General features: G+C 40.7%; 1 protein-coding gene across 8 annotated transcripts in view; it reads left to right on the forward strand.

Moving 5' to 3' along the window:
- LOC127797387 (endoribonuclease Dicer homolog 2-like) overlaps positions 1-16,211 on the forward strand; it is a 91,959-nt gene that overhangs the window by 33,832 nt on the left and 41,916 nt on the right. For all 8 annotated transcript variants that reach the window (XR_008022197.1, XR_008022198.1, XR_008022202.1 and 5 more), the window contains 3 exons: positions 11,599-11,795; positions 12,463-12,672; positions 13,860-14,270. Coding sequence is in view for 2 of the 8 variants with exons in the window: in XM_052330244.1 (XP_052186204.1) it covers positions 11,599-11,795; positions 12,463-12,672; positions 13,860-14,270 (818 nt within the window). In the remaining 6 variants the exon portion in view is untranslated. The remainder of the gene's footprint in view (positions 1-11,598; positions 11,796-12,462; positions 12,673-13,859; positions 14,271-16,211) is intronic.

Raw genomic sequence — 16,211 nt, forward strand, 5'->3', positions numbered from 1 at the left:
CATAAACCTACCCTTGTCCTCTTGGTTCTCCATTCTTCCGAGGCTTACCATGAAGCTTCCAACACTTTCCTATGGTATGATGAGGCTTCCTGCAATAGGTACACCATAGAGAATCCTTGTTGTTCACTTTTGATGAATCGGATGGCTTCTTATCCTTTCTAGGTTGCTTGCTCGAGCCAGGATTCTTCACAATTGCAAGAGTTGAACTGTCTGTAGCGATTGTCTCAAGCATCACTCCTTTTCTTCTTTCCTTAGCATGCACAATTGCAATTGTCTCTTTTAGGGAAGGCACGTCTTCCTTTCCTAGGATTTGTGCACTAATTGCATCAAACTCCAGATTTGGTCCAGCAAGAAAGTCATAAATTCTTTCTTTTTCAACAAACCTTTCTTGTAAGGCTGCATCATCACTGCACTTCATCTGAATGCATTGATAATGGTCCATCTCTTGCCACAACGTTTGCAAAAGGTTGGCATATTCAGTGATTGATCTATATCCTTGCTTGGTGGCTGCCACTTTCGTCTTGATATCATAAATCTGAGTGGCATCTTGAACTTTGGATTACCAATAAGTCTTCCTCATCCCAAGTTGCATATGTAGGAGTAGGATCTTGTTACGATCCCGGGGGGGTAGATTAGTCATTAGGAAGCTATTGTAAACTGTGTAACAAGCTATGGTTAAGTAGTTAGAACAAGCCTAACTAATTGGGGGTGGCAGTTAGCTTTCCTAACTGTAAGAGGCGCCTTATAAAAAGGCTGTTGTAGAAGGAAAGGGCATCGATTGATTGAATAACAGAATTCCCTTCTCTCTTTCTTCTCAATTTCTCCCTCCATCTCTCTCGTTCTCTTCTCTTACCTTCTCTCATTCTTTCTCTCCCTAAAATTTCTACATTTCTTTCAGAATTCTTCTCGGAATTTCGTCAATTGCCTAACCCTTAATTGAAGGGCTTGACAATTTGGTATCGGAGTCGATGATCTTCAACGACTCCCAGGCATGATTCGAAGGTGGTGGTGGACCACGATGGACGACAGAGGAATTCAACAAGAACTGACAATTGGAAGTGGGTGGCAAACTACCTAACACCATGGCGGAAGGCACCCGACTGAAGTAGCTTGAGAATCGAATGGAGGCTCTGGAATTCGGCATGTCGCACACGCAGGAGGCTCTAATTCAGAGTCGACAAGACATGGCAGCCATGAAGATTTAGAGTCAAGAGGATATGGCAACCATTTGGGAAAGCACACATGAGTTGGAGAAGTGCCAAGAAAGGGCGGATCACTATGGGCAAAAGATCGACATCATGTTTAACATGTTGTCCGCCATGCCACAGTTTCGTCTTCTAGCTGATTTTCCTCCAATAATGGGTCCTAAAGCGATCTTAGACCAGGATGGCTTTCTGCCCAGGTCGGATGGAAGGCAGGAAATTGAAGATAGGCCTGTGTTAGAGCAAGAAAACCAGGTGATGGGTACTGCTTCTTCAGTTTTTAACCATATACCCATGCCTTGATTGGAAATTTCAATCTTTGAGGGGGTTAAACCGAGGTGGTGGATCTGTCGTTGTGAGAGATTCTTTGAATTTTATCGGATTACTGAGGAGTAGAAGGTAACCTTGGCGGCAACCTATCTTTTTTTTTTTGATCGAAAAGTAAATATATAGATAAAAAATGTACAATGTACACCAGGCATACCCGAGAAACAAGGCAATTGCCAAAACAACTAACGAAACATGGCAAGGGCCTCAAATTGAACTAAAACCTGAGGATACAAGGAAAACATGGCCCTGTATACACTGGTTTTAGTCCTATGAATGATACAATCGAAATGGGCTGGGAGCCCTTCAAAAATAAGGCGATTGCGAGCAGTCCAAATGTGGTAAACGGTGTAGCCCAACGTAATGCGCTTGAGCTTGTTATGCCAAGAGGTGCCACGGGCCTCCTTTTTCAGCCACTTGAGGGCACTAGAAAGAGTGGACATTGCACGGGAGAGTCCCACCCAATTCCTTATGTGATTCCATATTCTAAAAGTCGCTGGAGAGTGAAAGAAAAGGTGCTGCACAGTTTCCTCCGCTGACCCACAGAATTGGCAACTGCCATCGAGATCCATATATCGAAGCTTGTCCTTAGTAAGGATTCGGTCCTTGGCACAAAGCCACAAGATGAATGAATGCTTGGGGATGACGTTGGAGTTCCAAATAACTGAAGCCCAAGCCCGCTTGCTGCCCCTCGGCCGGAAGAAATTATAAGGATGAGCCAGATTTAGAGATTCGCCGCTGGCCCAATCCGAAAGCAAACTAATGGCAGTTGAGGGAGAACCTTTGGCAGCACACAGAGCATCCCGTAAGGCAAGGATCCTCTTAATGAGGGGTGAGTCATCCCTCTTGGCCCTCAGCTCCCATATAGAACCAGAGGCAAGGTAGCGCTGATGGACCCATTGGACCCACAAGGAGTCTTTCTTGCGATGGATATTCCAGAGCACCTTAATCAGCAACGCAGAGTTCCAACTCTGAAGGTCTTTAAGGCCAAGCCCCCCTTCAGATTTAGGAAGGCATATATCACGCCAAGCTACAAGAGCAACCTTGGAATTCCATAAGAAAATCCGGCACATCCTATAGATTTTCTCCAAAACAGCTGCAGGCACTGGCAGGATAGAAAGCCAGAAGCACTCAACCCCCTGCAAAACTGCTCTGATAAGCTCGCATCTGCCAGCATATGAAAGCGAGGAGGCCGTCCAGGCTTTGATGCAGTCCGAAATTCTGTCTGTAAGAGGCCCATAATGCATGACTTTGAGCTTCACAGCAGCAAGGGGAATGCCCAAGTAACGAAAGGGGAGATCTCCTCTAGAGAAGCTGGTGGCCGCAAGGATGTCGCTTAAATCGCTGTCATTTATACCTGCTGGAAAAATGCTGGACTTTAGAACATTTGCAGACAGCCCCGAACAAGCTTCGAAATTTTGGAGACATCCCATGAGAATTCTGATGGAGGTAACATCTCCTCTAGCAAATAACATCAAATCATCAGCAAAAGCAAGGTGAGAGATGCCCAGCTTGCTACATTTCGGGTGGAAATTAAAGTCAGAATTCGTTGTGGCCTTCTTGAGGGATCTTGACAAATACTCGATGCAAAGAACGAATAGAAAAGGAGACAAGGGGTCTCCCTGCCTAAGGCCTTGCTGGCCTTTAAAAAAACCGTGCATAGCACCATTAACCATAATGGAATAAGAGGCCAAACATACGCACTCCATGATCCATTTGGAGAAAACAGAGGGGAAACCAAGGCCGCTCAGAATCTGCTGAAGGAAGCCCCAGTTAATAGAATCAAAGGCTTTCCGGAGATCGACCTTTATGAGGCAACGAGGAGAAGTCCTCTTGCGGCAATAATTTCGAAGAAGCTCTTGGGCTGAATGAACATTCTCCATTAGGCTCCTGCCCTTAACAAAGGCTGACTGTGAACTGTCAATAATGGAGTCCAAGACCAAAGCAAGTCTTGAAGCTAAGATTTTGGAAATGACCTTGTATGTTACAGAGCAGCAAGCTATGGGCCTGAAATCTCCAACTGAACTGGCATGCTTTGACTTGGGAACAAGAACAATGGCAGAGTGATTGATCTGTTTAAGCAGAGACCCTGAGGAGAAGAATTCGTGAATGGCCTCAGTAAATTGCTCACCCACAATGGGCCAAGCTTGCTTGAAAAAATGGGAGGAAAACCCATCAGGGCCAGGGGCCTTATCATTCCCAATGCTAAAAGGGGCAGCCTTGATCTCCTCATTGGAAACACCTTGGGAAAGAGCTGCAGCTTGTTCCGATGAAATAGAGGGCCCAGAATGCAAGATCAGGGGGTCAATGGCCTCACAAAGCTTGGAAGAGCCCAACAAGCCTTCATAGAATTGAATAAACTTGTTGGCAACCTCATCTGAGGAGGAAGTAACGGACCCATCCGCCCTAGTTAAGGCTGCAATGAAATTACGCTTAGAATTGCGCTTAACAATAGCATGGAAGAATTTTGTGCACTTGTCACTGAGCTTAAGATAGCTGCACTTTGCTTGTTGCTGGAAAAAAGATCTTTCAGCCTCCTTTAAGATGAAGGCACGCTTCCGCATCATGGAAATTTGAGCTAGAAGGCTCTGGTCATGAGGATGGGCATTGTGCAAAAGCTGGGCTTCCTCAAGATCTTTATCTGCAGCAGTCACTCTGGAAGAGATGTGACTGAAGTGCTTCGAATTCAAGCACCTAAGAGGCCCCTTGAGAAGCTTAAGCTTCATACATAAACTGAATTGCTTAGTACCCAATACATGTTGATGAAAAATAGAACTGAAGATGCTGAGGAAATCACTATGATCCGCCCACATATTAAAGAACCTAAAGGGCTTCCTTTGGGGCCTTTGCTGCTGGAGAAGAGACACTACATATGGGGAATGATCTGATAGACATCCCGCTGGCAGAAAGTTGGCATGACTCATAAGGTTGCTAGCAGCCCAATCGCGATTTATCATCACACGGTCTAACTTGGAACAAACAGAGTTGTTCGTCCAAGTAAAGAAACATCCGATGGAAGGTAGGTCCGAGAGCCCCGTAGATAAGCAGCAATCCGACAGCCCAACAGTTTGATAAGGGGTGACATCTACCCCGTTGATCTTCTCGTTGGCCCGAAGAACGCAATTAAAGTCCCCCATAACAATCCATGGCCCCAAATGATCAGACCCGAAGTCCCTAAGATCCTGCCATAAAGAACGCCTGCCCAACACAGAGTTTAATGCATACACAAAACTTGCATGAAAAGAGCTACCAGAAATCTTACACCGAATGTGGCAGTGAATAACTTGGGGGGAGATCCCCAATGGCTCCAAGCTGAGCTTAGATGGGTCCCAAAGAACCAAGATGCGCCCAGCAGAGTGCACTTGAAAATTATTTATCTCATCCCAGCCAGGGAATTTCTGGCTCATAATCTTGAGTAGTTTAGTCGGATTTAGCTTACATTCCAAAATGGACATAATATTTACTTGATGCTGATCCATGAGGCGCTTAACCCCATTTTGTTTCAGAGGCATGTTGAGGCCCCTGATCTTCCAGCAAGAGATAATCATGATTGTGAACGAAGGGCAGGGCCCTTCCTCCTTGAGAAGACATGGGATTTAACGGACTTCTCTGCCAAGCGGCTATCAAAAACATTTGGGGCTTTAGATGCCTTATCTGATTCCATTGGAATCTTGATTGCCTTAGCTCTTGGACGGCCTTGGGTAGGATTTGAAGCCTTCGGAGGCCTGGGATTTGGCTGACTTTGGGGCGTAACAGAAGCTTCCATCTCCTTTGAAGAGGATTCTTTTTCCATCTTCTGCTTAGCGGCTTTCGATCTGGCAGATTTCCTCGTTCTTTTAGAGACCACCACCTCATATTCTCCTTCATCCTCAGTATTTGCCACCTCAGGCTGTCCCTTAATCGGAGTATGCTCTTCGGCATTAACAGGCATCGGAACTTGTTCTTGCTCCTTCAATGGAGGATCCTCTTGCTGAGAGCAGGCAGGATCAAGGGGCTCCTTGCCCACCTCAGGAACTTCTTTAGTGGCTGGAGTTGGATCAGGGGCATCCTTGTCCACCTCGGGAACTTCTTTAGTGGCTAGAACTGGATCAAGGGCCTCCTTGCCCACCTCAGGATTAGTGGCTGGAACTGGCTCTTCCGATGGCGTCGGCTTTGGCTGATTGGTCTTGCAAACTTCATGACTGTGACCAAAAACCATACAATACTTACAGTACTGTGGCTCGTATTCATAAACAACATGCTGGTGACGAAGCTTCCCGCATGGCATCATTATAACGACCTCACGGACCAGGTCCTTGGAAACGTCAACTTCCACGAGAGCTCGAGCAAATGAGAGTCTCTCTTTTGTTGCAGTATTTCTGTTGCTCGTAATAGGCACCCTCAATCTTGATGCAATCCTCCCTAGCAGGTTTGGGTTCCAAAACTCGATGGGAAGGCCTGGAAATCTGACCCAAAGAGGCAAGTGCAGATCCATTGTCTCATCAAATTTGAAGCATTCGGGCATGATCTTTAGAAACAGAGGACGCCCATGCGCATAATATGGCCCTCCCCGAAGCACCTGATCCCTTGACTGAGCATCCTCAAATTTAAAAATGAGCCATCTGCTAGAGTGAGGGAAATACTGGTATGGGATCTCCCATGAGTTGCAGAGTTTAAGTAGGGCTTGCTTGCCTGGGAATTTCCCAGCAAGATAACCCACAAGGCAGTAGCCCAGGGCCCTCTCGACGTTATCCAGCTCTAGTGGATCAACTATCAGCATCTCCCCAGCGTTCTCAAATTTTGGCAAAGCAAAACCGTGAACCTGTTGCTTCTTGGCATTCTTAAATAGACTTGCCCATGGAGCAGATCCTTTAGGGTCAGAGGGAACAGAAGGACAAACCTTATTGGTCCCCTCCACAAGGTTGACCGAAACAGTGTCTTGGTCACCCAAGGTGCAAGACTTGGTGGACGATTCCAGATCGCTTCCATCTGACTTCAATAAATTACTTGATGACCCAGTGTCGGCATTTACTCCAGTTTCAACAACTGGTTCTGTCAAACTAGTGGGTGGAACCTCCTTACTGGCCATGGAGGATGACCGAAAGTAAAAGCCACCTAAACGCCCAGAAAGCCCCACTGATCTGACATGGCTTGAGGCCCCAGCACCGAAATCACCAAGAGAACAAAGAAAATGGTGGTCGGGGACCACCACTGAGGGGAGACACAGTCAGCAACCCAGGATCGGAGGCCCAGATTGACGCTGAAAATTCAAAATAAGTCGGGCGGGAATTTCGGAAATTTGAAAAGTTTTGAACCTGCTTCGTGGAAGCTCGTCGCTGACCCAGATGGGATTAAACAAATCAACAGAAAAGTCCAACACTGAACAGGCGAGACTCTGGGAAGAGAATCGCTGAACGGAACATGCAATCACGAGCAAGACAATTAAACAGTGAGGCAGCCGTGAGAAGGAATCGAAAATCGCAAGAAAATTGCCCCCCTCTCCCCAGCGAGACACTCTCTCTCTAACCCCACTTGGCGGCAACCTATCTTAATGATACGGCCCACGCATGGTATCAAGGTTGGAGGCAAGCCAAGGGTGGGGCAGTGAATTGGCCTCAATTCTTGAAAGAATTGTGTGGTCAGTTTGGAGAGAGGAGTATGGTGGATGTGGTTGAAGAATTTAACAAATTAAGGCAAGAGGGGTCAGTTATAGACTACCAAAGGAAGTTTGATGAGTTGCGAGCATTACTATGGGTGGCACAACCAAGCTTGACCGATCCCTATTTCGAGTCAAGTTTTATTAGTGGATTAAAGGATGAGTTGCAACCGATGGTGAAGATGATAATGCCATCATCGGTAAAACAAGTAGTGGAGAAAGCTTGGCTGCAAGAATTGACACTAGAAGCAATTTTTAAAAAGCACGAAATGCCGTTAAGTGATAATCAGCCCATTGGTCAGCAGTTGGAAGGGATTTCCGAGGTTAACACTAACCTTGATACAATCCTATGCCAGAGCAGAGGAGGCAGATAAGATTGTGTTATAAATGCAGAGACAACTTCTGTCCAGGCCACCAATGCAAAAGACTGCTACTGAACATGGAAGGACTAGATACAAAAAATGAAGAAGAAGAAGAAGAAGAAGAAGTTATTTGCCATGAAGAAACCAGGGAGTGCAAGGTGATCCATGGGGAGGAGTTGCATTCTATATAGGCTGTTGAGTTTGATGAAAGGGCTGAGGTGAAGGAGGAAGATTCAAGGGCTATGAACGTTGTTGCACTTCTACTACTCAAAGTGAAAAAGCGAAAGAGATAGAAGGAGAGAAGGGGGCAGCAAGTAGTGAAAGCAGAGATTGGTTGAACCATAGCCGTTGCTGTAAATTCTTGGGGACAAGAATTTTCTGAATTGTTATGAACCCAGGGGGTAGATTAGTCATTAGGAAGCTGTTGTAAACTGTGTAACAAGCTATGTTAGGTAGTTAGAACAAGCCTAACTAATTGGGGGTGGCAGTTAGCTCTCCTAAGTGTAAGAGGAGACTTACAAGAAGGTTGTTGTAGAAGGAAAGGGCATTGATTGATTGAATAACACAATTCCCTTCTCTCTTTCTTCTCAATTTCTCCCTCCATCTCTCTCGTTCTCTTCTCTTACCCTTTCTCATTCTCTCTCTCCCTAAAATTTCTACCTTTCTTTCGGAATTCTTCTCGGAATTCCGTCAATTGCCCAGCCCTTAATCAAAGGGCTTGACAGATCATTCTTCTTAGGCTCAATTTTGAGTAGGTGACTCAGCTTCCCTTTGCCTTTCAAAAACATGCGGATTAACTGAGACCACTTCAAGTAATTCTTTGCATTCAGTCTATATGCTTCCTGAATATTCTGCAACTCCCCGTTTGAAGCCATGCCGTTACTTCTAGCAAAAGGTGCCTCTGTCGTACTGCTTGACTTGGTTATGTCTGTCACGATTTCGAGGGTTTGAGGGTGATACTAAAGTCGATTGGAGGATGTTACTGGTTACCAAAGTTGCAGAACCAAGAAGAAAGAACAAAAACAGTGCCAGATTCTAGGAATATGAACCTAGGGCTCTGATGCCATGTTCAAAAGTAAATGAGTAATCCAATCTATTCTCTTAGGGAAGCATTCCCCAAATATATACAGTTGGGAGATAAAGAATAGAGCAGAAAGCTAATCTCTAAAATAGGAAATTGCTTAAACCTAATTTCTTATAATTGAGTCTACTGAAATTAGGAAACAAAGACTGGAAAGAATAAATTGAATCAAATCCATAACAGCCTGTGATATAATCAACCAAAAATATAGTTTCCTAGGAAAGGAAACCGCATCTTCTAACATGTTGGATCTTCTTTATGGGATGCATTTTGCTTGGTGGTATTTTCAGTTTTTGCTTCTTTAAGATCTTGTTCCCTTTTTATACGTCTTCTTACTATTCAAATAGCATAAATTACATCCATCTCCCTTGTGGCTTTAAAGTTTGGCTGAAGGACTATGTGATTTAACTTAATTTATGAGAGGAAAAGTTGAGTTAATTCAATGTGTTAACTCATATTTTATGTAAACTATTTAGCAGCTTTAACTCACTTGGTTCACTTAGGTTTGATATGAGTATATAGGCCTTATAAAATATAAAGTCACGGATAGAAATAATGGAAAAACTACAATTCATGTAGTTAACCCTACATAGTGGGAAAAAGGTTTGGTATATTGTTGTGGTCTTCACTCATTTCTTTCTCTACAACATTCCCTTTCCCATAATCTTCATGGCCACCAACTAACTCCCCTCATCTAATATGCTCCACTCATTGCCTTTGAAGCATTGAATTGGCTGCTAATGAGAAAGTAGAGGACCAATTCTTTGGGACCCACTAGTATTTCTATTAAGAGTAAAAATGATAATATAAAAGATAAAATTAACCCTCTATCTAATAGCTTCAGTTTTTAGATGAGATGGTGATTAACAATTTAATATAGCATCAAAGCAATCAAAGACCCTGAGTTCAAATCTCCGCATTGACCCAATATTTAAATTGTTGCACATGTTTAGACCAGTCATGCAGTGAATCCTGGCCACATGTGAGCAAGCATGTTGAGAGTAAAAGTGATATTATAAAAGATTAAGTTAACCTTCTATTTAATAACTTAAACTTATAGATGAGATGGTGATTAATAATTCAATAATTTCAATGTCTTGCCAACTGCCATCTCTTGCCACAATAAGTATTTTAGCACACATGCGTCTTGCTAAGGATCTCCACCCAAAGAAGCATGGACGTGGATATGGATAAAGATAGAGATGTGAATATTAGATTCTGATGCAACAATATGGAAAAATTGACAATATAGAATCATAAGGGTACGAGAAATGGCATATTTATCAAAGAATGATAATTCAGCATAAAAAATAAATAAATTCCCAAATAAAAAGGGTCATAGATCTAGCACATCAAATTAAAATAACAATTACAATAATCACAAGCCTTTAATCCCACTAGGTAGGTCAGCTAATACATCATATTACAATTTGAAAATCACCAAAACAAAGGCATAATAAAAGCATTGACAGTTGATCGAATCAAGTCATTGCCATAGGACACATGATGGTGGTGTTTCTCTTAGGTTATCACAGACAGACTTGCCTAGATTCGTCCTTTGAAGTCTTCAATGAGTTTGTTCATTGGATATAGATTGAACACCTATTCTGAAGTGTCTATTTTCTGCCCAATTTGCAAAACAGAACACGAATCAATTGTTTAACTGATCTACATCTATCAATGTATAAAGTCTTCCTAGATGGTATCAAAACAGCTTGAGTTGATTATAGTCACATTGGTTGAATTTAGTTATGAGTAAAAAACTAGCCGATTTTTCCTTTTGGAGGGTGATTGAACTTGTATTCTCACTACTGTTAGCATATCCATCAACCTCACTAGAAGGGAGCTTCCTATGGTATGGGCGGTGGCTACAAAGATAGAAAAAGAGTGGGATCTCCTGTGTTGTGTTCATTGGCTATGCTAGGAGAGAAAAGGAGAGGAAATGGGGGTGTTGCTTGTTAGAGCAGAAGGTGCTGTTATTTGGTGGTGTGCACTGAAAGCGATTATGTATTTAACTGAGAAACTGGGAGATGGTCATTTTTGGCTTGTTCATTTGTTCTAGAAAAGCAGAGGACCTATTATAGAGGTCCTTGTGTAACACTTGAATTTTTAAAAAGAGAAAAAGAGATAAATAAGAGGGAAAATTGTGATGAGATGGATTATCATAGTTGTGGATGGATTAGGATGTAAGATATAAATTTGGGGATAAATCAGAAAAGATGTAGATATTGATTGAAGAGGATTTGATAAGGATAGGATAAATCAGAATTAGAAACAAACCAATTCTTTGGGGATATTATCTTTTTTGAGATTTTCAGTGGAAGGTGAATGAATTTTTAAGCTTTTTGAACTTTAGGTCTTGACTTAGGGTTCATGGTGGAGCACAAAACCCATAGAGGTGGGTTGTGACATCTTGTCTATAGTGAGATTTATGAACTTTCTTGAATCAAAGAAAAAAGATAATTCTTTTAAAGCAATGTTAACACAGGTAACAGAGAGAATAAATTTAAAAAGGAGGGCTCTCTTTGATCTTTGAGTATTAATTATCTTCTATTTTAAATCCTTCTTATTGTACTATATAATGCTAATTAGTGAAGCTTATTCTCATTTTTTTATAATGTGGTCATCGATTAGTTTTAGCAGATCAAGCTTGTATAAGTAATAATACGTTAAAGAGGGTGAAAGGTAATTTTGCCTAGTCTTTCAAGGCTATTACAGTCATTTCATATGGTATCATATCATCTTAGTTGACAGAGGTTACCAGAATAGGGAATGTGAAACCTCTTGACAAGCTTCAAGGTGTGCTGTGTGGTATCCTACTACAGGGGTTGCTGTTTATTACTCAAGAGACCTTAGGAAAGAAGGTTGATATAATTTGCTTATGAAATAAGAGTGCCATTCCAGATCTTTCCTCAAGTGAATACGAGCATTTTCATTTCATTATTTTGTGTTTTCATTTGTGGTTGATCATTTTTTGTTATCTTTTGGTAGGACAAAGTAACACATTTGTTGAATTGCCTCCTGAGCTTTGTGTCATCATCATGTCTCCTATATCCATTGGCACCATATATTCTTTCTCATTCCTTCCATCTATCATGCATCGGATCGAGTTTTTGCTTATTGCCAACAACTTGAAAAAGATGCACTTGGATCACTGCATGCAAAGTGTTATAATTCCAACTGCCAAGGTACGTTCCCCTACCTTTTCTTCAAACTGGAACTTATTTTGCTATAAATGCTGTATCAATATGCACAGTACAATGCTTGTGTTAGAAAGGTGTAAGGGCAAATAATTCCTACACTTGTTCAAGTGTTGATTTTGAAACCATTTTATGTTCCCCATTCTGTTTTATGACAACTATGTGGAATAACAATAAAAAAGCACTTTAGGAATGTGTTTTGACCCTTTGTTCCCATTTTGACTAAATGCCTTATTTCAGGTGTTGTTTGAACTCTTATGGTGTGCTGGAGCCTGCTGAAAAGGTTTAATTTTGGAGTTTGATGTAGTGTTCCTAGTCGAACAAATGGATGACCTATTCTTAAGCTTTAGACTTGGTTTATATAAGAAATGTGTCTGGATTTGGTAAAACTAACTTTTACCTTTACAAGCATTGAAGCATGTAATACAAGATGAGGGGGATCACCTGAATGAGACTTTCTTGCTCTCTTAAAGTACATGTCTCTTTACATGGCAAACCAAAAACAACACACATTTGTCTAATTGTACATTTTTCTTTTGCTTTATTGACTGTTCATTTTTTCTTGGTTAAGTAATATGGTTAATCAATTTAATTTCCTTTATTTTGTTTAATATCCTTTTGCACTTCTGCTAACCCACCTAACATATTCATGTAGGTCTTGGAAGCAATTACAACAAAAAAGTGCCAAGAGAAATTTCATCTTGAATCACTGGAGACCTTGGGGGACTCTTTCCTTAAGTATGCTGCCAGTCAACAGCTATTTAAAACTTACCAAAACCAACATGAGGGACTGCTTAGTGTTAAGAAAGATAAAATCGTTTGTAATGCTGCACTGTGCAAGCGTGGATGTGACCACAAACTTCCGGTAATGTTTTACTAATTATAATATGTCTTTAATACGGATGGGCTTGGTAAAAGTGGCATCAATTTAACTATTTCCTTGGATTTTCTTTTATTTGTATGGTTTGACTTTAATCTTCTATCTTCAAAAGTTATCATAGAATGTTGGCTTGCATAAGTTTACATACATATACGATTCATGTAGTGTGCTTTTTGTTATTATTATTATTATTTTTTGTCTATTTTGTCTCCTATAGGAGTTAGTTTTTCTGAGAGCAAGCCTTAGTAGCGATGGTAAGGTTGATCCTCACTGATTGTGCTCTCAAAACAGCTTCTTTGAGAAGCAGGGGTAAGGTTATGTATAAAAATGACTCTCCCTGGAGAACTGCAAAGGAGGGTGCTTTACACACTGGGGATGCCCTTTTCTTTTGGAGTTAGTTTTTGTCCTACACAAAGGTGGGACATTCCTGGTCTTCATTGAATTGAATGTAAAGATATTGTCAACAGCAGGTTATGATGAGGTTGTAGGCAAGATTCTCAGTATTTAACGAGGATTAGATTTGTGATAGTTAACTTTTATGTTGTTTAAGGGGGTGCATGATATGGACTGAGCAGTTGTCTCAAGTTTGAGTCCCATAAAAGTCTAAAAGGGGACTGTCCTCTGATCTTATGCACTTATAACTATGCCATGAGGATTTTGAATGACACGATGGAAAGATAGCTTTGAACCCATTGCTTAGTGGCTGGAATTTGTGAGCTTTTAAGTTCTTATTTCTTTGTTGGAATAATTTTCCTAGATGTAGATTTTTGTTGAATATCATTGATTGAGACTGAGTGTGAAATTGGTCATGATATGGATTTCTTTATAAGATCTTGACCGTACCTAGTGCTTTAGAGCGGGACCATATCTATCAAAAGCTTATTCTCTCACTGGTGTTCTGTTGAATCAATGAAATGATTTTTTTTTTTTTTTGGCTAACATTGAAATTAAGATCAGTGGCCAATGAAGATGGGGAAGCTAGCCCTTCAGGTAAAAGACAAAAAAGCTAGAAAATTAAATATTTGGATTGGGCTATAGACATAAAAGATGGCAGCTTCAAAAGATATCAGGATCAAGCTACTGAAATGATTTTTGAGTTCTGGGTTTTCTCTTATGTTGTATTTTATAGGATTTATAACCTTACTTCTTGCTTTTGTACCTTTTAATTGTAGGGCTTCATTCAAAACGAACCTTTTGATCCACAAATGTGGATTATTCCTGGTGATAGATCTGGACAATATAAATTAGATGAAGAATATCTTTCTGCAACAAGGAAAGTTTTTAATCGGGGAAGGAAGAAAGTAAAAAGTAAAACAGTAGCTGATGTTGTGGAGGCACTTATTGGTGCATTCCTTAGCACAGGTGGCGAGAAGGCAGCCTTGTCATTTATGGATTGGCTGGGTATAAAGGTGGATTTTGCCAATGTACCGTATGTGAGGCAATTTTCAATTGAACCCAAGAGGCATGTTAACATCAAATATCTAGAATCCTTATTGAACTTCTCATTCCTTGATTCTTCTTTGCTTGTTGAAGCGTTAACCCATGGTTCTTACATGCTACCGGAGATTCCAAGATCTTATCAGGTATCTTTGTATAATTCATAACATATGTCACTGGCGTTTGAAATTGATACTTTTTGCTTCTTTCTGAAATATTTTACATGCTCTCACTTGTCTTTACCCTTCAATGTATTATTGTAGTTCCACAGTCCACCTATGTTGAACATAAAAATTGTTTGAAAAAAAGATTCACCTGAAAGCATTTTATGACTTACAGCTTACATTTGATGATCCCTTTTTGGTCTCAACTAATACTCATGAACTTTAGGCATTTTAGGTTTTCTAATGTCCTTGTCGAGGTAAAAATGAAAATTAGTCCAGAAATGAAATTTTAACATTTCCATTGAAGCATAAAACAGTAAACTGCTCAAAAATTCAGCAAAATGTGTTTGAAAAAAATAATTTTTATTAACATGAATTTAGAGAGGAGGTTGTGTTAGGTTGTTGACAAGAAGCGTAAAACTTGTGGATCAATCAATACGAATTCTACATAAATGAGCAAATCCTCGGGGTGTAACTCCTTCTGTGGTGTGTTGCATTTGCTCAGATGCAATTAAAATTGAGTTGGACTTTTGCTTCATTGCCCATATGTAGTGATACATATGGGTTGGATGTGAGTAAAGAAGTTGGGACAAGATCATTGATTAAGGATTGGATCATTTAATATCGGGACTTTCACAAGAAACTTGTGAGAAAATAATTATGAGAAAAACCTAAGAGATTAGTTTCTCTTAGCTTGTTATTTATAATAGGCATAATGGGCCTTAAACGCCTATGGGCTTATCCTAATTATAGAATAAAACACAAACATATAATAATCATAATTATACTAATAATTCTAACACTTCCCCCTCAAGCTGGAGTATAGATATCATATGCACAAAGTTTGTTACAAATGTATTCCACTCGATGACCCTTTAGAGACTTGGTGAAGATATTTGCAAGTTGATCATTGGAGTTAACAAACTCTGTAATAATAACACCTTCAACCAGCTTTTCTTTAATAAAGTGACAGTCGATTTCAATTTGCTTAATCCGCTCATGGAACACTAGATCATAAGCAATGTGTAAGGCAGCCTGATTATCACAAATAAGTTTCATAGGAGACACTCCACAAAATTTGAGTTCCTGCAGGAGTTGTTTAAGCTAGATGAGCTCAGAAGTTGCATTAGCCATAGCCCGATACTTTGCCTCTGCACTAGATTTAGCTACTACATTCTGTTTTTTACTTTTCCAAGAAACCAAATTTCCTTCCATAAGAACACAATACCCAAAGGTTGACCGACAATCAATAGGAGATCCTGCCCAATATGCATCTGCATAACAACAAATATCTCTGTGTCCTTTATCCTCATAGAGTAACCCTTTACCTGGTGCTCTTTTGATATATCTCAGAATCTGAATAACATCCCAGTGAGAATCACATGGAGAACTAAAAAACTGACTAACTATACTCACAACAAAAGCAATGTCGGGACGAGTGATTGTGAGATAGTTCAACTTGCCTACCAGTCTCCTATAACTACTAGGGTATGAATAAAGCTCCCCCGTCCTGGGACGAGTCAAACATTCGGATCCATTGGGGTGTCAATTGGTTTACAGTTCACCATACTAGTTTCTTCTAGGATGTCAAGGGCATATTTCCTCTAAGAAATTGAGATACCACCTCCTGACTGAGCAACTTCAATACCTAAGAAATACCGAAGTCGACCTAGGTCTTTGGTCTAAAAGTGTTGATGTAGATGTTCCTTCAGCTTCTGTATTCCAACCTGATCACTCCCTGTGATAACAATATCATCTACATAAACAACAAGGTAGATACATAAGGAAGAAGAATGACGATAGAAAATCGAATAATCAGCTTCACTTCGAGTGAGACCAAAGTCTTAAATCACAGTGCTGAACCTGTTAAACCATGCCCGTGGAGATTGTTTCAGACCATAGAGAGACTTCTTGAGTTTGCAA

This window comes from Diospyros lotus, chromosome 3, assembly GCF_014633365.1.
Source record: "Diospyros lotus cultivar Yz01 chromosome 3, ASM1463336v1, whole genome shotgun sequence".
In the NCBI taxonomy this organism is placed as follows: Eukaryota; Viridiplantae; Streptophyta; class Magnoliopsida; order Ericales; family Ebenaceae; genus Diospyros; species Diospyros lotus.